Source organism: Daucus carota, chromosome 3, assembly GCF_001625215.2.
Source record: "Daucus carota subsp. sativus chromosome 3, DH1 v3.0, whole genome shotgun sequence".
NCBI lineage: Eukaryota > Viridiplantae > Streptophyta > Magnoliopsida > Apiales > Apiaceae > Daucus > Daucus carota.
Window position 1 is genome coordinate 46,541,554 of NC_030383.2, and position 22,523 is coordinate 46,564,076.

The 22,523-nt window shown below is 35.5% G+C and overlaps 2 protein-coding genes across 2 annotated transcripts; one reads left to right on the forward strand and one right to left on the reverse strand.

Moving 5' to 3' along the window:
* Positions 1–754: 754 nt before the first annotated feature.
* Positions 755–16,649, reverse strand: LOC108214570 (uncharacterized). Its single transcript, XM_017386638.2, has 3 exons — positions 16,641–16,649; positions 13,679–14,095; positions 755–1,056 (listed from the first exon to the last, which is right to left on the reverse strand). The coding sequence occupies exons 1-2, from the start codon at positions 16,647–16,649 to the stop codon at positions 13,682–13,684; spliced, it is 423 nt and encodes a 140-aa protein (XP_017242127.2). The 3' UTR covers positions 755–1,056; positions 13,679–13,681.
* Positions 16,008–21,692, forward strand: LOC108215451 (nuclear transport factor 2). Its single transcript, XM_017387959.2, has 8 exons — positions 16,008–16,148; positions 17,252–17,440; positions 17,874–18,168; positions 18,259–18,672; positions 18,943–19,064; positions 19,150–19,209; positions 20,972–21,035; positions 21,226–21,692. The coding sequence occupies exons 2-8, from the start codon at positions 17,258–17,260 to the stop codon at positions 21,471–21,473; spliced, it is 1,386 nt and encodes a 461-aa protein (XP_017243448.1). The 5' UTR covers positions 16,008–16,148; positions 17,252–17,257; the 3' UTR covers positions 21,474–21,692.
* Positions 21,693–22,523: the final 831 nt, after the last annotated feature.

Genomic DNA, 22,523 nt, shown 5'->3' on the forward strand with positions numbered 1-22,523 from the left:
TGCGAATGTAGTTAACTTCTGGTTCAGTCTAGAAAGTTAACTAGTTAAGTACTGGTCCGAGTAGATGCGAAACACTTGTTTGGGCTGCATACTTCTTTTTAAACTGATTTGGGCTTAATTTTTTGAGTAGAGTGTCTTGCTGGGCTGGCTAATCAATCCAATGTTGGGGGATATAAATCCTTAAATTTGACACAAAAAAAAAAAAAAACCCAAACAGGCACAGTATAGCCACAATTTGTAATTAAGGCTCATAATCTCATTGCTAACATGTTCTGTTGTTTTCAATTGGGGTGGCATGATTGTTGTCTAAAAATTTATAACATTACAAATGGTCTTCATGACAACTCTTGCCTCTTCCTTTTCTCCAATTTCGACCAAAGAAGAGACTTGGTGACAACAAGACAATATATATTTCCTGTATGCTATTAGTCTATTGGTATTCCACCCTGCCCTCAGGCAAGCTACCTTGTTTGCTGGTCACTCAAAGTACACTGTAATAGACAACTCAAATTAACTAGATATTGACATCTCCGATCACCCATAACAAACAGAATAGACACAAGTACTATAAAGTGGCTGGTATACAAGGTTATAACCAGATGAAAATTCTTCACTGAAATTTTTGGGCTCTGTGAACACTTGAACCACTGCTTTTAAGTAGCACGAGGTTTAGTTGACTGCTAGCTTGCATGAAAAGTCATAGATCTCAAAAGTTAATAAAACACAATTGATACCAGTTTGAAGTCATTGGGCAGAAATTAAAACACAATTGACATTTTCACTCCAATTTTGAAAGGGATATCTAGATGATAATGTGCAAGACAAGATCATATCTTATTTCACCACAGTAAACAAAACAGCCAATTCTCGGGATCCAGTTGAATTGATGCCCAGGTATTCATGGTGGTACAAATGAACAGAACACAGATACATACACTGCTGAGAGAACTATCAACTGAATAGTTTCAAGCTGCTCGAAAGTTAAGCAACAGTTTTGAACTATAATTAATAGAATTCTTGGAAACCACTAGTTCCTTCTATCCGCAGCCGAAATGCCTGGAAGAAAAATACAGGACAATCAGATGTGATACTTTAAGCACTACTTGTTTTTCCAGCAAATAAAGAACGTAAAAAGTTACACTTTATATAATGCATGCTCTGAATCACTACATATGACAATATGAAGACACAAATGCATCCTTTATCCCATTTCAGAACATGAACTAACACATCATGTTGATGACACTCAGAAAAAGGCTCCAAATATCTTCCTATTCAGTCAGAGAAGCCTAAGTTATTAACATGGATCTGTCAACATAAGCAAATTAAAAGAATAGGATGCATACTTCCTATTTACATAGAGTAATTTGCTACCATCTCCTCCATTGAGGAAACAAGAGCAAAGGACAAAAAGACTCCCACAACTGTCACAGTAAGGCACCTGAACAAGCAAATAGACCCTATCCAAAAACAGCCCGCACATACATGGTCTACGCCTATTCCACATCCTCTTTACAATCAAAACACCCACTATTTACGATACATTTTTCATCTATGAGCATGTTACTCCCTCAATAAATTATAATATGTAAAAAATATGAGTTAATTTAGCAGAGAACCCAATTATGAACAGAACCTAAAACACAAGTTATCACTGGTTGATATTAGGAAAGAACTAATCAGTTATCAATGGAACAAAAAATAAATTTCAGTTATTTTAGAATTAGTTCTCAGGCTCTCAAGCAAGTTTGTTAGCATTTGAACCTTAGCCAATATATATGTATGTATGTGAACAAAATTTAAAATATCTCCGTGTATATTATAATTTTAATTTTTAGGCTGATTTGAATTTTAACAGGCAAAAATTTCATGTCTTAACTTTTCAGAACCTATGTTACTCGGACTCTTCATTTTGCCTCTAAGTACCCATCTCAAGACACTCGACACTCGGACATGGACACTTGGACTCAGACACTTATTATTGGCCAAAAACATGCACATTTTTCAAAGTATTAAAAAGTCCAATACATGGACACGTATCCATGTTAGATACTTCTAGCCTAGTCTGAGTATCATGATACTCTCAAGGTTTTGATGATGACACTAACAGCAAGCTAATAACATGAAACTGATATGTGTTAGCATGCTATCAAAGGTTATTTATGCGGACTAACAGTGTTTCAGGATGTTAGCATGATTATAGCTGTCAGCAAGCTTACAGGGATATTTACAAGCTATCAGCAGGCTTACAGCGTGAACAGAGAAACAATCGGATAAAGATCAAAGTCTTGTTTCAAGAAGAATTAATAGGAAACGACTTTGTAAGGATTCTAATATTTGTATATATCTTATATAAATATTAGAGCTCAGTTTTATAAAGAGTTTTCATTCAAAACGTTTTCCTAACAAATAGGAGATTTTATCTCAAAAGAATCTTATCTTTAACAAACTCCTATTTTGTTTCAAACGGATTTTATTTAAATTCTTTACTGAGATGTTTTCAAATGTGATTTATCTTTTACTCAGTAAACATATATCATCCAAACGTTCATCATTCAATTTAAATTTAAACGTGAGGTTGTTACCAAGATCGTTGGGAAGTTTGTTGGATTATGACCGTTGGTATGATGTATATAAAGTTGTGTGTGCTTTCATTTTCGGTAGAGAACAAGGAGAACACACCAAGCTTTCTGAAATACAACTCTTTACATTGCTAAATCTTTTGTTGAGCTCTAGTGCTTGTATTTGCATATATATCTATATTGAGAGTTCATAGTTTCGGTTGTATTACACTCATACATTGTATTGTTCAAGGTGTAATGTTTTGTTGCTGTGTATCGAGCTTGTGAAACAAGGGAACAAGGGGACTAGTTAGCTTGGAGAATATACTTGGGAAGTATAGGTCTTGGTAGGCTTTTGGTTCGTGGTTCAGGGGTTTCAGCAGGCTGATAACAGGAACAAGGGAGAAAGGGAGTTATATTATTGAATCTTGTAATCGTTGATATTATTGATTAATAATATAATCTCTTACCAGTTGGTAGGGGACCAGGACGTAGACCATTAGGGTTAGGGGTCGAACCTGACTAAAATTCTTGGTGTTGCTAGCATACTGCTTTACATTATCTGCATTGCATTTATCTTATTAGCAGGCTAACAGTTTACTCTGAAAATTAACAGCAGGCTGTCTTTGACAGATTAATTATTCGGTAACTTTTAAAAATCGGGTATATTAGCCATAACACCTATTCACCCCCCCTCTAGGTGTGTAATTTCAATTGGTATCAGAGCCAGGTTTGTACTAATACTTCTGTAACAGGAATAGTATCGATCGATATGGCTGATAACTTTCAGGGAAAGTCCGATTTTAGAGCTCCCCTCCTCACGGGTTCTGACAACTATAATTGGTGGAAAGGCCAAATGGAGGCTCATCTATCCAGAGATCCCCTAATGCAAAGAGTTGTGCAAAGAGGTCCTTATGAATATCTTGACAAAGATGACAAAGTCAAGGACGTTGATGTTCTCACAGCGGACGAGCTATCAAAGGTTGCTGCCAATGGAAAAGCAAGGAGTACATTGATCAATGGGTTGAATCAAGCTGAATATGACAAGGTCTCATCTCTCAAAACAGCAAAGGAAATTTGGGATGCATTGGAGACATATCACGAAGGCTCACAGGCGTTAAAGAAGGTCAAGCTTGGAAAGCTTATGAAAGAATTTGGAAGCTTCGCTATCAAGAAGGGAGAATCCATTCGTGAAAGCCAAGCTAGATTCCAAGTCACTCTCAACAGTCTTGAAAGACTTGGCAAAAAGATTCCTCAATCGGAAATCAACATGAATATTCTAAATGCTGTTCCATTCGAATATGGTGCCAAGGTCACAGCATTGGAGTCAGCTCTTAACATTGATACTATGGATCACCTGGCTATATTTGCTGAGTTGGAACAATTTGAAGCTAAGATTGAAGCTAACAGCTCAGAAAGCAGCAAGCTGCCAACAGAGAAAATGAAGAATCTTGCACTGCACTCCTCTGTCAGCAAGCTGGAATCAGATGAGGAAACAGAATCAGATGAGGATCTAGCTCTTATGTCCAGAAAAATCAAGAGAATGATCGAAAAGAAGAATAAGATGAAAAGAGAAAAGGGCAAAGCTTTTGGTGCAAAGAAAGATCCAAAAGATGATGCATGTTTCGAATGTGGCAAGAAAGGACATTTCAAAAGGGATTGCTACAAGCTGAAAAACAAGTCTAAGCCGTCTAAACAGCAAGCTGATTACAAGAACAAGAAGAAATCAAAGGCACTTCTCACATGGAGTGATGATGAAGATGAATCAGCTTCTGATGTTTCAAGTGATGAGATGGTTAACTTGGCTCTTGTTGGTCTCGATGGCTCAATAGAGACAACCGATTCAGATTCAGAGACTAATAGTGAGGTACATTCTATTAATTCTGAATTACATTCTATTGATACAACATCTTGTGAACTAACCATGCAGGATAAGAGTTGTCTATCAATTATGGAACTCATTGATCTAAAGAATGAGAACTATGAGCTCGAGAAAGAAAATGTTCATTTGAAGAAAGTCATAGGTGATTTCTTGAATGAAAAGAGTGCCAAGGCAAGCAGTGGAATCATTGCTACTCTCAAGGAACAAATCTCACAACTTGAAGGGAACAACATGCAAATCCAAAGAAGGAATGATACACTCATGAAAGAACTCAGCTCGCTAAGAGCAGATCTTAAAACTAAGGATGCAAGCTTGGAGGCATTCGAGTTAAGCAAATCCCAAAGCTTAGCCGAAATCTCTATTCAAGCTGAAAAGATCAAGTCATTGGAGCAAGAAGTTAAAAATCTTCAGAAAGCCATGGGAAAGTTTGTTCAAGGAGAAGAAAGTCTCAAATCTATAATGAAACAAGCTAAAGGTTCTCATGATAAAGAAGGCATTGGTGCAGCTTCTACATCCACATCTTCAATGAGATATGAAGGGAAAAATGGCATTCCATACAATTATGCCATGCCTTGGGTGACTTGTCACAAGTGTGGAAAGAAGGGCCATCTTGCTAATAATTGTCCAATGAAGAATACTCAATCAGCAAGCTGGAAAAGGAAGTCAGCTCACAGGCAGTATGCTGACAACAGAAACAGACAGAAGACAGCTCCGAGACAGTATGCTGATAAGACCAGCAGAACATGGAAGAAGAGTTCTAAAGTGGTCCAAATGTGGATCAAGAAATCTGATCTTAATGTTCTATATGTTTTATCAACTAACACTGCTGGACCCAACAAAATTTGGGTACCAAAACGTTGAGTTGTTTGTGTTTGTTTTGTAGGTTTGTCTCGTGTCTAAAGTAAAGCCAAATCAATGGATATTGGATAGTGGATGCACTAGGCACATGAGTGGAGACAAATCTCAGTTTCTAAGCTTGAAGATGAAGAAGGGTGGACGTGTCACAATTGGTTATAGCAAAACTCTTCCTATTCTTGGCAAAGGAACTATAGGTAATAGTATCATTTCTATTAACAAGGTACAATATGTTAAAGGTCTTACTTATAACTTGCTTAGTATAAGTCAGTTATTTGATGATGGTCATATTGTTAACTTTGGTAAGGATGAATGTACTATACTTGTTGGTGCTAACAAAACTCCTCTAGTTGCAAAACGAGAAGGAAATATATATGTTTTGAACTTTGAAGAACAGGAGGCAGGTGTTTGTTTAGCAGCTGTGGATAATAATCCGGAAATTTGGCATAGAAGGCTTGGACATGCTCATATGGATCATCTCAGCAAGCTGTCAGCAAAGAAGCTTGTTCGAGGTCTACCAAAGCTTAAGTATGTCAAGATGGAGACATGTTCTGCTTGTCAATTAGGAAAGCAAACAAGGACTCCACATAAGGCAAAGAAAATGGTATCTACTTCTAAACCTTTAGAGCTTCTTCACTTGGATCTTTTTGGTCCCGAAGCTTATAAGAGTATTGGAGGTAAACAATATGCCTTTGTTATTGTTGATGATTATTCTAGATTCACTTGGGTATTATTCTTGCGTACTAAAGATTGTGCTTTTAGTGAATTTGAGAAACTAATCAAGTTGCTTGAGAACAAACTAGATACAAGACTTGTAGGTATTCGAAGTGATCATGGTGGGGAATTCCAAAAAGACTTCATTACTTATTGTGAAGAAAGAGGAATCTCACATGAGTTCTCAGCACCTCGTACACCTCAGCAAAATGGAGTTGTAGAGCGTAAGAACCGGTCCTTACAAGAAACAGCTAGGACATTGCTGCAGGAGAGCAAGCTGCCAAGAAGTTTCTGGGCAGAAGCTGTCAACACAGCATGCTATGTTCTTAACAGAGTGCTTATCAGGCCAATTCTCAACAAGACTCCTTATGAATTGCTAAGGAAAAAGAAGCCTAACATCAGCTATTTCAAGGTTTTTGGATCTAAGTGCTTTGTACTCAAAACCATTGATAGGGATGGTAAATTCGATTCTAAATCTTATGAAGCTATATTTTTGGGCTATTCTTTAACAAGTCGTGCTTATAGAGTATATAATCTTGGTAAACATACTATTGAAGAGTCTATTGATGTTTCATTTCAAGAGTCTACTGATGATCTTGCAAGGGATGAGGAAGAATGTGCTGGTACAGGTACTAGCAGCAAGCTGACAGTGAAGAAAACTGGAAATCAGCAAGCTGACAAGTCAACTGCCACAACTTCAGAAGGCAATAAAGCTACTGAATCCACTCCATCTCTTGAAGAAACTTTGGATAAGATGTCTAAGCTCACATTGGATGAATCCAGAGGTCAAACTTCATCAGCAAGCCAAAATGTTGTTGATCAGACTCCTCCTAGGCAGACTACAAGGAATGAAGAGGTCATAGCTCAACACAATCTACCAAAATCAACTAGAACAGTGAAGAATCATCCTCCTCAGTTGATCATTGGAGATAAATCAGCTGGAATCAAGATAAGGAAAGCTCAAGCCAACATTTGTGCTTATGCTGCCTTCATAGCTCAAGAGGAACCAAAGAATGTTCAAGAAGCTTTACAAGATTAAAATTGGATCATGGCAATGCAAGAAGAACTCAACCAATTCGAAAGATGTGATGTTTGGGAACTTGTAGATCCACCAGAGGATGCTTCAATTGTTGGAACCAAATGGGTATTCAAGAATAAAGTTGATGAATTTGGTACTATCACTCGGAACAAAGCTAGACTTGTTGCACAAGGATACAATCAGCAAGAAGGGATTGATTTTGATCAAACATATGCTCCGGTTGCAAGATTGGAATCTATTAGGATGCTATTGTCATTTGCATGCTTCAAGAAGTTCAAGCTACATCAAATGGACGTCAAAAGTGCATTCTTAAATGGATATCTAAAGGAAGAAGTCTATGTCAAGCAACCACCAGGATTCGAGGATGAAAAGTATCCCAACCGTGTCTACAAGCTCAAGAAGGCACTATATGGATTAAGGCAAGCACCTCGATCATGGTATGAAAGGTTAAGTGAATTTTTGATCAAAAATGGTTTCATTAGAGGTAAAATTGATCCTACTTTGTTTACCATTATTAAAGGTCAAGATATATTAGTTGTTCAAATATATGTGGATGATATTATATTTGGATCTACTAATGATTCTTTGTGTAAGTGGTTTTCAAAGTGCATGCATAGTGAGTTTGACATGAGCATGATGGGAGAGCTCAATTATTTCTTGGGACTCCAAATTAAGCAAACTCCAGAAGGAATTTATGTGCATCAATCCAAGTATATCAAGAATCTACTCAAAAGATTTGGGTATGAGAATATCAAGGCGAAATCAACACCGATGAGCGTTGTCAGCAAGCTGACAGCAGATGAAAATGGTAAAGATGTTGATATTCGAATGTATAGAGTTATGATTGGTAGTTTACTTTATCTTACAGCCTCTAGACCTGATATTATGTATAGTGTTTGTGTTTGTGCTAGATTTCAAGCAAAACCAAAGGATTCTCACTTACAAGCTGTTAAAAGAATATTTAAATATTTAAGTGGAACAATTACTTTGGGCTTATTCTATCCTATCACAAATGCTTTTGATCTTGTTGGGTATAGTGATGCAGATTATGCAGGTAGTCAAACTGATAGAAAAAGTACAAGTGGTGTTTGTGCATTTTTGGGTCAAAGCTTAGTTTCTTGGTTAAGCAAGAAGCAAACTTCAGTTGCTCTATCTACGGCTGAGGGGTAGTATTTAGCAGCTGGTAGCTGTTGCTCTCAAATGCTATGGATGAGACAACAATTGAAGGACTTTGGAATCAAATGCAAGCAAACTCCTATCTTTTGTGACAACACAAGTACAATCAACATTTCAGAAAATCCAGTCAATCATTCAAGGACAAAGCATATTGATGTTCGACATCATTTTCTGAGAGACAATGTTGCAAAGGGTGCTGTCAAGTTAATATTTGTGGCTACAGCAGATCAGCTAGCTGACATCTTCACAAAACCTCTTCCTGAAGAACGCTATGTCGTGCTGAGAAGGGAATTGAGTATGTGTGATGTGCAGTCAGCAGGCTCTTAAGCATGGTCCGGGTACTATCAGCTTACTCCTAGCATTTTACATAATTTTTGTTATTTTTGCATGCCGGTCAGTTTAAGTGTTAATTTGAAATCTGTGCTCTTAAATGATATTACCGTTATGTGTTTAGACTGATGAATTTATGTGTTGAATTTTTGATACGTGATTATGTGATTATCAGTGTAATTGATGATAAGTTTAAAATTCAAATTTCGGTTTCAAGGGATATATATATGTGATACGTGATAAGTGCGTTTAACAATTTTACGTTATTCGGTATCTAGTCGATAAACATGAGTTATTTTAGGAATATTAGTTCGTTTAATTTTATTCCTAAAACTACTCCCCTGATAATTATTAAAAGAGTTTTGAAACAAATCCTATCACCACGACTCTTCGGCTACATATACTCTCCATCTCAAGATAATAGGGTTTTATCTCACCTCCTCCGAAAGCTTTTCGTTGTCACCATAGCCTCCATCGGTTTACGATTAGCCATGAGGAAGAAGACGCGAGCGAATGTTAAGGCACACACTCCTCAGCCTACTTCTATTTCACAAAAACGGAAACTAATCGATGAAGACGATGATGAGTTTGTTACAGTAGAGAGCGGCGACGAGTTGTCTGGGATCAATCGTAGTGATGCGGGCGTGGAATCGGGTCAGAAAAAGGTCAAATCTGAGGTCCTTGCAGTTCGTGGTCTTGCAGGCCGAAAGGTCATTCTGGGTAAGCCACTATCTGGAAAAACTTTTATTACTTGCGGGATTGTTAAGTTATTTGAGGATTTAGGGTTTCAGTCGTTCTTGGTTGATTTACCTAAGATCTGTTATCCTGCTCTGGTTCGAGAGTTTTATGCGAATCTACAACTTGTTGGCGCTGATCAGTATGTCTCGTTTGTTTCTGATGTTAAGATTTGTTTATCCTCCATGTTTTTGGGTGCGATTTTAAAAATCCCCCCATCCACTCTGTCTATCCACACTAAGAGAGGTCCAAAAAGTGTTGAGGGGTTCTCTCACCAAGATCAATTAAAATTGATAACTGGGTCTGACAATGTGTCTGAGAATATGTTTCCTTCTACTACTCAGTTGCTCCCTCTTGCTCAAGCCCTTTTTAAGCTGTCAATTGAAAATGTTAGTCCTAGGCTTGGTACTAGGTCTAATCTGTCTTCGCAAGATATTGTGGTTGTTGCTATGATCATGGCAGGTCGAAAGTTTGATTTGCCAGATTTGATTCTTAAAAACATGTTGGATGCAGTTGAGGGTAAATCTTCTGGGGGTTTACCGTATGGGTTACTTTTAACCAGGGTTTTTGAATGGTTTGGAGTGTCATTTGTTGATGAGGACACTATTTCTGCTAAAGAATTTTTGGATGTAAAGTTTTTGACTCAGTCGAATTTGAAGTTAGACAAGGATGGGAATTTGGTTGTTGTTGAAATTCCTCCACCTCCACCTCCTGCTCAATCTGTGAACGTTGTTGACCTGGGAATCTCTGCACAAGAGATTCAGGAATATATGGATGAGCTTCGAGCAAATCACAAGGAAGTGATGGATGGCCAGAAGCAGTTATCTGAGAAGATGGCTGAGCTGAATTCTCAGTTTGCTTTCTGGAAGGATATGATGTTTGGGGCTAGAACTTCAACTGCTTCTGAGAAGTGCAGTTCTGGAAGCTTTGCTTATGAACTCTGCAAGCGGATGTATGGCTCTGGGGGTTCATCTGATGTGAAGGCTACTTTCACTTCAGAGGATGATGCTACTGATAGCCCACGGCCGAGAACAGCTTTGGATGCACTGAAGGAAGCTGCTGGAACGGATTCTAAGTATGCTGCTGCTGGGAATGCACTGATGGCAGAAAATCTGATTGCTGCAGAGCTTGCCAAGAAGTTTGCCAAGGACAAGGATGATCAGGACAAGGCTGGAACTTGATTTTCTCACCTTTTTAATGATTAAGGGGGAGGAAATTAGGAAAATAAGACTTTACTTAAGTTTGTGTTTATCTGCTTAAGTATATTATTGGCCCTAAGTTTATTTGCTCTAAGACTAAGTTTTTGTTGGTTGGTTTGGATTTAAATTTGCTGGTCTCAGGTGGTTTATCCTGAGTTAACTTGGTTTTGTTTGGATAATTTTGTTGGATACCAGGTGGTTTATCCTGGTTAGGATTATTTGAAATATCTATGCAATTTGCTTTGATTAATTGTTTCTGTGTTAAATTTTGCATATCTGTGAATTAGATATATTTGTTAGATTATATTCTCTGTGATAATTGTGAAAGTTTAGTGATATTAGATTGCTATATTTAGGGGGAGTTTATTACTTTTCCTAATATAGTGTAATCATCAAAAAGGGGGAGATTGATACTCTCAAGGTTTTGATGATGACACTAACAGCAAGCTAATAACATGAAACTGATATGTGTTAGCATGCTATCAAAGGTTATTTATGCGGACTAACAGTGTTTCAGGATGTTAGCATGATTATAGCTGTCAGCAAGCTTACAGGGATATTTACAAGCTATCAGCAGGCTTACAGCGTGAACAGAGAAACAATCGGATAAAGATCAAAGTCTTGTTTCAAGAAGAATTAATAGGAAACGACTTTGTAAGGATTCTAATATTTGTATATATCTTATATAAATATTAGAGCTCAGTTTTATAAAGAGTTTTCATTCAAAACGTTTTCCTAACAAATAGGAGATTTTATCTCAAAAGAATCTTATCTTTAACAAACTCCTATTTTGTTTCAAACGGATTTTATTTAAATTCTTTACTGAGATGTTTTCAAATGTGATTTATCTTTTACTCAGTAAACATATATCATCCAAACGTTCATCATTCAATTTAAATTTAAACGTGAGGTTGTTACCAAGATCGTTGGGAAGTTTGTTGGATTATGACCGTTGGTATGATGTATATAAAGTTGTGTGTGCTTTCATTTTCGGTAGAGAACAAGGAGAACACACCAAGCTTTCTGAAATACAACTCTTTACATTGCTAAATCTTTTGTTGAGCTCTAGTGCTTGTATTTGCATATATATCTATATTGAGAGTTCATAGTTTCGGTTGTATTACACTCATACATTGTATTGTTCAAGGTGTAATGTTTTGTTGCTGTGTATCGAGCTTGTGAAACAAGGGAACAAGGGGACTAGTTAGCTTGGAGAATATACTTGGGAAGTATAGGTCTTGGTAGGCTTTTGGTTCGTGGTTCAGGGGTTTCAGCAGGCTGATAACAGGAACAAGGGAGAAAGGGAGTTATATTATTGAATCTTGTAATCGTTGATATTATTGATTAATAATATAATCTCTTACCAGTTGGTAGGGGACCAGGACGTAGACCATTAGGGTTAGGGGTCGAACCTGGCTAAAATTCTTGGTGTTGCTAGCATACTGCTTTACATTATCTGCATTGCATTTATCTTATTAGCAGGCTAACAGTTTACTCTGAAAATTAACAGCAGGCTGTCTTTGACAGATTAATTATTCGGTAACTTTTAAAAATCGGGTATATTAGCCATAACACCTATTCAACCCCCCTCTAGGTGTGTAATTTCATATCACAGTTCAGAACCCTAATATTCAGTACAGGTTTATACTTTATATGCAAATCCAAGTAATCACAAAAAAGCTGTAAAAGATTATGAAAAGTTGCTGTATAGGATTATGAAATACACGAGGGGATCGGTAATGTAACTTAGAGCCCATTGGCTGGGCATAGCCTTATGACTTAACGTGACTAATGACTTAACATGACTTATCTGATAAGGAGAGAGTTTAAAATATCTGTTTGGGTCATTTTAAATTATTAATGACTTATGAATTATTAAAAATATAATAATAAAAATAAAAGTGATTTATGAGTAACTTATGACTTAGGAGTAATTTTTAACCAAAAAAAAAAAAAAGGTTCAAAAGAATTTAGTCACCCGAAAAAAGTACCTCAAACTAACTTCTGGCTCTAAGTCAGTTTCTGGCTTAATTCTGACTTTAAGCCAACTTCTGGCTTAGTACACAAACATACATTTTTCAACTTAAAGTCAGAGATGACTTAAAGCCCGGGCTTTAAACCAAGGCAAACAGGCTCTTAAAGACTGGGTCATGGTCTTTCTCAGCCTACTTCGCTTATTCACATCTAGTCCTCATTAATGTCTGATTTTGGTCAAGCATCAGTCTTTTTAGTTTGTTGTCAGATTAAATGAGGCTTTTTGCTACTTAATATGAAGTCCATTCGAGAAGTAAATTCAAAGTGCATAGTGAATCAACATCTCTAGCATCTCTCTAACTACTTGTCAACTTCCATAAGTACTATATAGGCTAATTCTGATTAGCTTATTAGTTTCACCTTTAAAGAAGAATCTTTACATGAACGGTATAAACATTGTTAGCCTCCGGTTTTTAGTCATGACCAGTAATTTTGGTTATATGGGTGCTAGATAGAAGTCAGACTTGACTAGTTTATTAATGAAATACCTCATAACCACCACCTCGGAATATTAAGTTGAATCGCTGATTGATAATAGCTTATAGGAAGAGAACAAATATTTGGGCAGTTTACCATATAATGATTTCCCAGGGCTTTCATATTGATAATAGCTTATGCCTCAGTTTTTCATATTTTCTTTATAGGGAACTACAAATAGAATCAGTAGCATGAACAGCTAATTCAGCAAAAGCGCAAAAACTAGTTCTCACTATGATAAAGAAAGATAGCAATTCTAAATCTTTACAATCAACAATTTAGGTCCTGGTCCTACCCGACACTGGACAAACCTAAACCCCAATTCAGTAAACCCGCAATGAAAATCACTCTACAACCCTAATTTCTAGTCAAGACACAATCCTTTTTACTTTTTTAAAATTACCCATAAAACTATTTAATTCTCATCATGTAGGATTCAATCAAAATCAAAACAACAATGCAAAAATGTATAAACCTAAGCCCCAATTCAGTAAACCCTCAACGAAAATCACTCTACAACCCTGATTTCTAGTCAAGATACAGTCCTTTTTACTTTTTGCAATTACCCACATAACTATTAAATCCTAATCGTGCAGAATTCAAACAAAATCAACAAAACATACAATCAAATACACACAACAAAAACGCAAAAATGTACAAACATAAAAACACACACCTCTTAGTGAGTATAACCACCACCACGAGCATTATAATCCTCCTCAACAATCTTGGTCAAATAAACAGGAGGAAACTCCGACACATCAAACCCAGTCTTCTCCTTCATCATCTTCTCCACGTCAGCTTTCTTCAACACAGTCCGGCGAATCGGGGGTCGGTTACGGCGCTGGTCCCGAGAGAAGTACTTGATATCGTACACGGTCTCGGGATCGGAGGTGGGGACGATTGCTTGCTGGGGGAAGCTCGCCGGACAGTGGAGACGATACTCGGTGGCGAGAGGGACGGCCAGCTTGTACTCGGGGCTTGCACATGGGCCGGTGATTTCCCAGGGCTTTTTTATGTATTTTCTTAGGGTTTGGACCAGTGATTTTGCCGCGGACGCCATTGCTGTGTGTAGAAGATGAAAAAACCAAGGCTAGGTAGAGAGATCTGTTTGGCCAACACAAATTTTCTATAAACAAACGGGATAGAAAATAAATTATCTTAGCCATATACTTTAAAATTTATTATATTAATTTTTAATATTATTTTCTTAGTAAATTGAAATTTGATTAAAATATACTAACTTATTATTTTATTTTTTTACAAAAATGTATTATAATTTTCGTATATTATAAATCGATGATATAATAGTAAATATTTTTATTGTCTATAATATAAATGGCTTTGTAATATTAACATGTGGGATTTATTTTTAAAATATGTTTTTTATTATAAGGGAAAAATATTATATGTCGTATATTGGCTTTCCATTTGTGTTAAGAGTCAAAAATTGCTAGGTGGCTTATGTCTTGAAAGAGAACATGTTATATTTAAGAAAAGTCGTACGATGGATGGAGTTTATTTTTCGGTAAAACATTTTATAGTTAAAAATAGATGTATTATTCTGTCTCTCATTATTTATATAATCGTTTAATTTTATTTTATTTTAAGTAAACTGAACGAATCACGGTCGAGTATATAATTTAAAATTTCATATTTATAATATATTTTTATAAGCAAAATTTTATATATATATATGTATATATATATATATATATATATATTATGGTTTAATATTATTAATTTCTATAACATGTTTATGTATATTATATATATATTTTTAATATCTAATTTTTTATTCATGCTAATAATATTCAGAAACTTGCTATAATAATCTTTTTAAAATAAGCTGCACAATGTACCGTATGTCATACGTGAATAACTAATAACTAAGATGTGTATTCAACTAGAATTTATTGAGTTCTATATAGTTTATGAAAATTTGTGGATTTATTTGATATTGATTTTACGCGGATTTTAGATAAAATGTTAGAGAACTGGAGTAGTGTGTTTAAAATTTGCACCATGCTTCAGAATCTTTTGGTTCATGTGATCCAGATATTGTTTTGTTCATTCCAAATCCATATTGAAAAAGAAATATATTCAAAACCATACCTCAAACACTCAAAATATGTATTTTTGATACAGGAGGTTAACAAGAGGAAGCTACGAGGACCCATTTCATTTTGATTTTTTCCCTCTATTTTACTAATTAAATAATAATGTTTAATACAATAATCAATGATACAAATATATAAATAATAATTTTATCAATTTTTTCGATTAATATAAATTAATAACATATTTTTTAAAAAAATAAATATATTTATTTCAACACTCAACCGAATACTTTAAAGTCATACCACCTTAATCGATTACTTAATTCAAATCCATACCATTGCGCAAACCCTTAAAATATAGACTGAATATTCGCATAAAATCCATCATTTTAATTAGGGGTGGCAATTTCGGGTAACAGGTCGTGTTCGTGTCAGCAAGCAATCAAGACGATTTCGGGTCAAGTTAAAATTACTTAAAATTGAATAAAACCGAAAATTAAAGTCATTAGAAATGAAATTCTAATTTCAGGTCATTCCGGGTCAATCAGGTTATTTTCGGGTCACTTTCGGGTTTCTGTCTCAGTAAATCGGATTTCGGGTTGGGTCTGGTTCGTGTCGGGTTTTGGGTTCTGTCTGATATTACCACCCATTTTTATGATGTTAAAAAAATCTGTCATATTTTAGTGGATTTTAATAATCTCAATCGAATATCATCAGATTTTTTAGTATAATTCAAAATTATAATTAAATATTTCAAGATCAAAATACATTTTTCTAAAATCCAAATCGAATATACTCAACTTTTATAAATAAAAAATCATTAAAAAACCGATATGACCCTGATTTAGAAAAGTGGAGTATCTGATACAAGTATTTCTTTTAATTTTAACTTTGAATATAAAATTTCCTAAATTAATAAAGCAATTAAAATCTTTTAAATCTTTTGACCGGTTTGAGCATCATAAAATTCGTACACACACAACTTTAACCTAGAAGGAACTACTATTCTCCAGTCGCTAGCAACACAACATCACTCTCCTTCTCCAGTAGCTTTCGCTTCCCTTGCTTCATCCTTTGATTTTAAAGGTACAATCTTTATCAGCAAAATCCAATTTCTTTATTCAATTATTCGTTGCTTCATAGATTATTGCATTTCTCCTCTGTTTCTTTTATTTCATTTCACTGTTTTTTTCAATGTGTTGCACCTCTTCTTGGTCCGTGATCAATGCTTTAGTTAATCTTCGTTCTTCTGTTTAAAGGGGGTTTTGTTCACCAAGATTTATGCTTTTAGATCCGGGGTTTTATGGGAATTATCTAATTTTGATTTTGTTGATTAAAAATTGACTCTTTATTTGAGTTACTCAGGGTAATGCTTAGGGGTTTCATTTCCCTTACTTAAAATGTGTGTATGTGTACATATGGGTATATGTTATGCATTTCAGATATCATTTAAAGGTCAGAATATGTGGCCCAGTACGTTGTTATGGCCTTGATTATGTTTTCGGTATTCAAGGAAATCGTCTCTGTATTTATGTGTTTCAGTGAATTTCCGTAAATTTTAAGATCAAAAAAATGTACATGACTCATGGTTCAGTAAATTGTTATGTTCTTGCTTTTTTGTTAGATACTTGGGAAATTATATGTGTTTTAGTGTTTACATGTTGCTGTATTTTCTTCTTCGTTGCTCCGTGTATAAACATAGTTATTGAATTTAGAAATTCAAGATGTTTAACAATTACAGGTTTACTAAATTCCAATGCTCTTGCTTATGTGTTAGACATTTAAGAAACCATCTCTGCTTTATCATTTTTTACAGGGCTGTTGTTTTTTGTGCTCTTCCTTTGTGGTCAAACATAATGTGGCATATGTTGACTTTTAGTTTTATACCGCACTTGGTGAAATATAACAATGTCTAGGTTTTTTAACGTTTGGAAGAGTATTATACTTGTAAGTTATACTGTAATAATCTTATATGGAGGCATAATTTAGGGCTATTAGCTATACATGTGAGAATGGACTATTTATTCAGAAGAATACTTTTTTGTTATATAATCCAGAGTGAAGAATCTTTATGTTGCTACTTGCTACCACTTTCAGTACCTGTTTGCTTCTTTATTTTCATTGTCTAAAATTATCTTTCAGAAAAAACATAAGTAGCTTAATAATGATATGTTGTTGCTGATTTTCAGAGTGCAATGACAACCCAAAATGACATCCCTCCTGTTCCTAGTGCGCACAATGTTGGCATGGCTTTTGTCGCACAATACTACCCCATTCTCCAAGAACATCCGGAATCGGTTTATAAATTTTATCAAGATTTAAGCGTAATAAGCCGGCCAGAACCTGATGGTGGTATGATATCAGTGACAACCATGAAAGTGAGTCTATGATTTGTAGATGCTTTTATTTTTGCTATAGCTCTGTTTTTTCACTAGTTGTCTGGGTTTGCTTGTTTCGCTAGTTGAACTCTCTCTGGCATTTAATACTCTATCACCTGCTCATGTCATGTTCACCAGTAGACTTGTGTTTTAATACCACAGCTTATCATTTATGTATCAGAACTTCCAAAAAAAAATTACCTCTCGGGGTACTGTTTGTACCTTGTTTATGACTTAGCAACCACACTTTAGAAGAAAAAGTCTAATATCCAATGTGTAACCTCCCTTGAATTTCTTTTGCTCCTTCCTTTCATAGTTGGACTTGGGGTAATGAGTATTCACTCACTCCCTTTTCAACATCATAATTTGACTTCCAAAATAGTAAAATACCATTGTTCTTTAGTTTAACAGTCAGATATTGTCTGTGGAACAGGATATTAATGACAAGATATGTTCTATGAATTACAAGACAGCAGAGATATTGACTGCAGATGCACAGGATTCAATGAAAGATGGAGTGATTCTTCTGGTTACTGGATTCTTAACTGGTGCAGACAACCTACGAAGAAGATTCACACAAACATTTTTTCTTGCTCCACAGCATGTAGGTTACTTTGTTCTCAATGATGTTCTCAGGTACATTGATGAAAATGATCCTTTAGATGCTAACACAATTTCGGTTAGTGGGATTGATGACACCCCATCAGCCAGCCTGACACCAGATCCAGGTTGACTTGAAGACTTTAATTTCCATTGTTTAGAGTTATACTGATATTTCTTTTAATGAATTTGGATACTGATTCCAATTTTGCTTCCAGAGCCATCACATGTGCTTGATCCTCCAGTATTAAACCAGGAGAAGTCCCAAGTTGAGGAGCTTCCAAGTATTGAGATAAAGACTGCTGACCCAAAAGGAAATGAGAGTGAGTTGGTGAGTACAAAAGCTGCTCCATCTTCTGAATCTCACCCCATAGAGAATCATATTTCAGCAGCTCTAGACACAGCTTCTTGTGATGCTGAAGAGGATGCTCCAAAGAAGTCATATGCGTCCATTGTAAGTTCTCACACAAAGAAGGGAATCTCAGGAACTGTTAAGATGTATGTGCCTACTAATACCGCAAAGGTTGATTCTCCGAAGATTGAAAAGCCTCCTGTCAAGTCTATCTCACAAGAGCCAGCTCCAGCTGCTTCAGTTCCTAATGTTCCAGCAAGTAACCATGCAGATGATGAGGGTATATACATTTCTTTTTATTAATTAATTATATAGATTTTGGAATTATTAATTAACAATATAAGGAAAATTCTGGGAGCGAGAAATGATATTCATGTTTTCTTTTTTTCTTTTTTTCTTTTTTTGCTTTTTACTAAATTGAAAGCATGTCAGAGTAGAATCCAGTTTGTTGCAATCATTGCAACTAACATGGTGACTATGGATAGAACTCTTCTCCACATCGCAGCCTATATCTTTTTGACATTGTATTGAAGTTATCTACTTCATATAGGTGACGGCCACTCTATCTATGTGAAGAATTTGCCTCTAAGCGTAACCCCCAATCAGCTTGAGATGGAGTTTAAGAGATTTGGGCCAATTAAACATGGTGGAGTTCAAGTAAGAAGTAACAAGGTAATTCTAACACACTGAACATGTATGTTGTTTTCTGCCACATGAAGCAGCTGCTCTGTACATGCTTATTTTCTTTTGGCAACAGGGATTTCGCTTTGGCTTTGTGGAATTTCAAGATGTGAATTCTATGAACAATGCAATTCAGGTGTGTTCTATAATAACCCTTTTTATAGAAGGAAAATTCAGAAACGATATGATGTCTTCTGTTGATATTTAAAAGGATGTTTTAAGCTACCGAGGTTCGCTTTGTGTGGAAGAGCTATTGATTTCTGATATGATAAGGGAATATTAAGTTAACATGTTTGCCATTTGAGGCCTTACACCGTTGAACTGATAGATAGTGTGTTACAAAAGGCAACCCAAGGGCAAGTTTAAACTCTGTCAAAATGCTTAAGTAGTTATATTACTAAAGTCTAAACATATGTTTCTAAGAGTTATAACTAATATCTGATCAAATGTGCTCAGGTAAGTGCTGTATACTATAGACATATGCTGGTGATTTAGCAGTCACCTTATAAACAGTTCAGTTATCCAAATATATTCATGTATGCATTGTGACCTTACTAGTTACTGGTGAAGAAATTATCATGAACACTTATTATCTTCTCTGCTTATTTGTCCGGGTAAATATAAGAACCAGCTCATTTATTATTATAATTCAAACTTTTATAGTCATTTAGTGGCATGCTACAAGAACATAAACCCTAGTTTTCTCTTAGACATTGCCTCTTGCTTATAACTAAAAGAAATGAACATGATCATGAACTCCTGATTACCAAGAAGTGAACATGATCATGAACTCCTTATTTCCTCTCTTTGTGACATTTGGGGTCACGAGCCACAATCTTTTTTTGGTTAAGAATTAAGATCAATTTCAGGATTTTAATACCCACACACACATGCCTCTGCTAAACTTAGATCCCTTGACCTCTTTCTAATTGAGAGGGATAGCTGCTAGGCTAACACTTTGCAGCTACATTATTCTTTTGTATTGTGTATCAACAGACTGATAGACTTTATATATACTCTAAAGAAAACTAGATTGGAAGCTTCAATACTTGCAACTTGCAAGTGCTAAAGTTCAAATTTCAAATATGACAGATATATATTTAGCCCTCAAATTATTCATATCAAGTACAGTTACATTTTGAATAATTTTATCACTGTGTCTGTATTAGCTTAATTTATCCTCTCTTTTTCTGAATAACCTAGAGGTTCTTTTTACTTGACAATTTATCCAGAAGCCAATTTTAGCAAACAAAGCATAGGTTCTCTTAGAAAAAGCCTGCTTAACTTGTGATCTGTAGAAATTTTTACATAATATAAGCGTTTTCCCTAGAAGCTAGGTCTAACCTTTATTACCCATCTTACTGTTATTAGTAAAAAACGGAGATAACAGAAATACAACTTTGTTTGCATGAGAACATAAAAGTTCTAAGGATGGATATATCGTCGTCTGTTTACCCGAGCTTCTTAACTCTTTTCTAACTGCTAATTTAGCACTGTTTTACTTGTAGCCATATAAACTTATTTGACTGTTCAGCTGGAATACTGTTCCTCATCCGGAAAGAATACAATGAAAGTATTTCATAGGACTTGATTATTTGTAAACAAAAGAAACTGTCATTCTTGTCAACTCAAGTAGTCAAGTTGTATCAACATGACCAATATACAGTTGCTCTAGATCCTAATTTCTTTTGCCAAAGTTTATATTATCCTGTCAGGGGCATGTGTTGTGAAATGTTCGAGCTACATTATTGAAAACTGATAATAGCATATACCATGCAGATAATATGCATGTTTCCCCTTTTAATTTTTACACTTGTTTAGACACTCTCTTTGCAACCTAAGACTGGTTCAATTGCTTAAACTTTGAAGTATTCTAAATATAGACTATTACCTTCTAGGCTTCACCAGTTACAATTGGGGATCGTCAAGCAACTGTTGAGATAAAGAGAACGACTACTCGAGGTAAGAAATTGTGTTAATAGTTTTTTGTGGATATGAAGTAACAAAAATTGGTGACGATGAAGTACTCAAGTAGTTGCAGATGATAATTTCGGCTCTATTCATTTAGCTAGATAGGTTTGTGGATAGTTCTAATTTTATTGTATTTTGTATCAAGTATCTGATATAGCTGGTCTGTTGCTACCTCTTGCAGTGGGAAATGCAGGGAGCAACTCCCGTGGTCGTTTCTCTTCTGGACGAGGAGGGTACAGGAATGACAGCTTCAGAGGCCGTGGAAATTACAGTGGTGGAAGGGGTTATGGCAGAAATGACTTTGGTGGTCGTGGTGAATATTCTGGGCGTGGAAGGGGTCCAGGTGGTCGCAATGGAGATGGAAACCAGCAAGGAAGGGGACGAGGGGGCCGTCGAAGTGGCCCGAGTCAAAATGTAGTTGCGTCTTAGAAATTATGGGTTAGTTATTTAGGACAGTTTTATAAAGAAAATTATATGAGCAATGCAGATGTGAGCACTACAAAAGTTCATGGTAAGTTATTTAGTGATGTCAGAAACTGTACAACTTCATTGATTTCAATATGAAGTTCGACTTCAAAACACAAATTAGTAAGAACATGGGATGTAGTTTTCAGGTATTATTTCCTAACAAAATTTTGTTTAGGTGGTTGCCTTTCTTTAATAGGAATAGAATGTAGTTTTGCAGGATTCTTATATCAAATTTCCTTAATTTTTTAAAACATGCATGCTCTAGTTCATATCTAAGATTTTTGTTGCATCGTGCATAGAGCCATAGACGTTCATACAAAACTGCAATTATAGTTCTTCTAAGCACTTGATTTTGTCGAGGTATTACAACATAACAGATGGTGTCCCCGACGATGAATGAGTGGATATGTGGCAGCTGTTCATATATAATGAATATCCTTGTAGCGATAAATATTATGTGTAGATGCGTGACCATATTGTCCATTATCGTGATTTGGGGTTTGTGCATATAATTGCTAGTCCGTAAGGGTGGGTGATTTGGGGTTTGTGCATATAATTGCTAGTCCGTAAGGGTGGGTGTTTAGATCATGGTTAATGAACATGGATAATGTGAATTTGAGTCTTCTTCCCATTGTTGGTGTTAGGATGTGCAATCTAGTTATCTTGAAATGAGAATCTCATTCACAGTATATAAATTCATCAATATCTGACTATTTGTCTTTTAGAATTTTATATTGTTGACATTCCAATTTAGCTCTCATTCACATTCCTGGTTATCATTTCGTTATATATTGTTGATTCACATTCTCCATATTGTTGATTCACATTCTCCATTCTCATTATGTCTGGTAAATTATCATTTCATCACATATTGATCATTCACGTTCTCGATTTTCGTAATGATCCAAACACTCCTCAGTTGTTTCAAGTCTAGAAGGGCAGTAATTAGCACGACAAAATGGACCATGAATACACTGGTTTCAAGTCTAAAGGTCTGTGATTAGCCCTAAA

Excerpts from the sequence above, each read along its gene's own strand:
- LOC108215451 (XM_017387959.2), top strand. The coding sequence starts at position 17,258 with ATGACAACCCAAAATGACATCCCTCCTGTTCCTAGTGCGCACAATGTT. Across the intron at positions 19,065-19,149 it reads TTCAAGTAAGAAGTAACAAG|GGATTTCGCTTTGGCTTTGT; the intron begins GTAATTCTAACA and ends TTTTGGCAACAG. Across the intron at positions 21,036-21,225 it reads AAAGAGAACGACTACTCGAG|TGGGAAATGCAGGGAGCAAC; the intron begins GTAAGAAATTGT and ends TACCTCTTGCAG.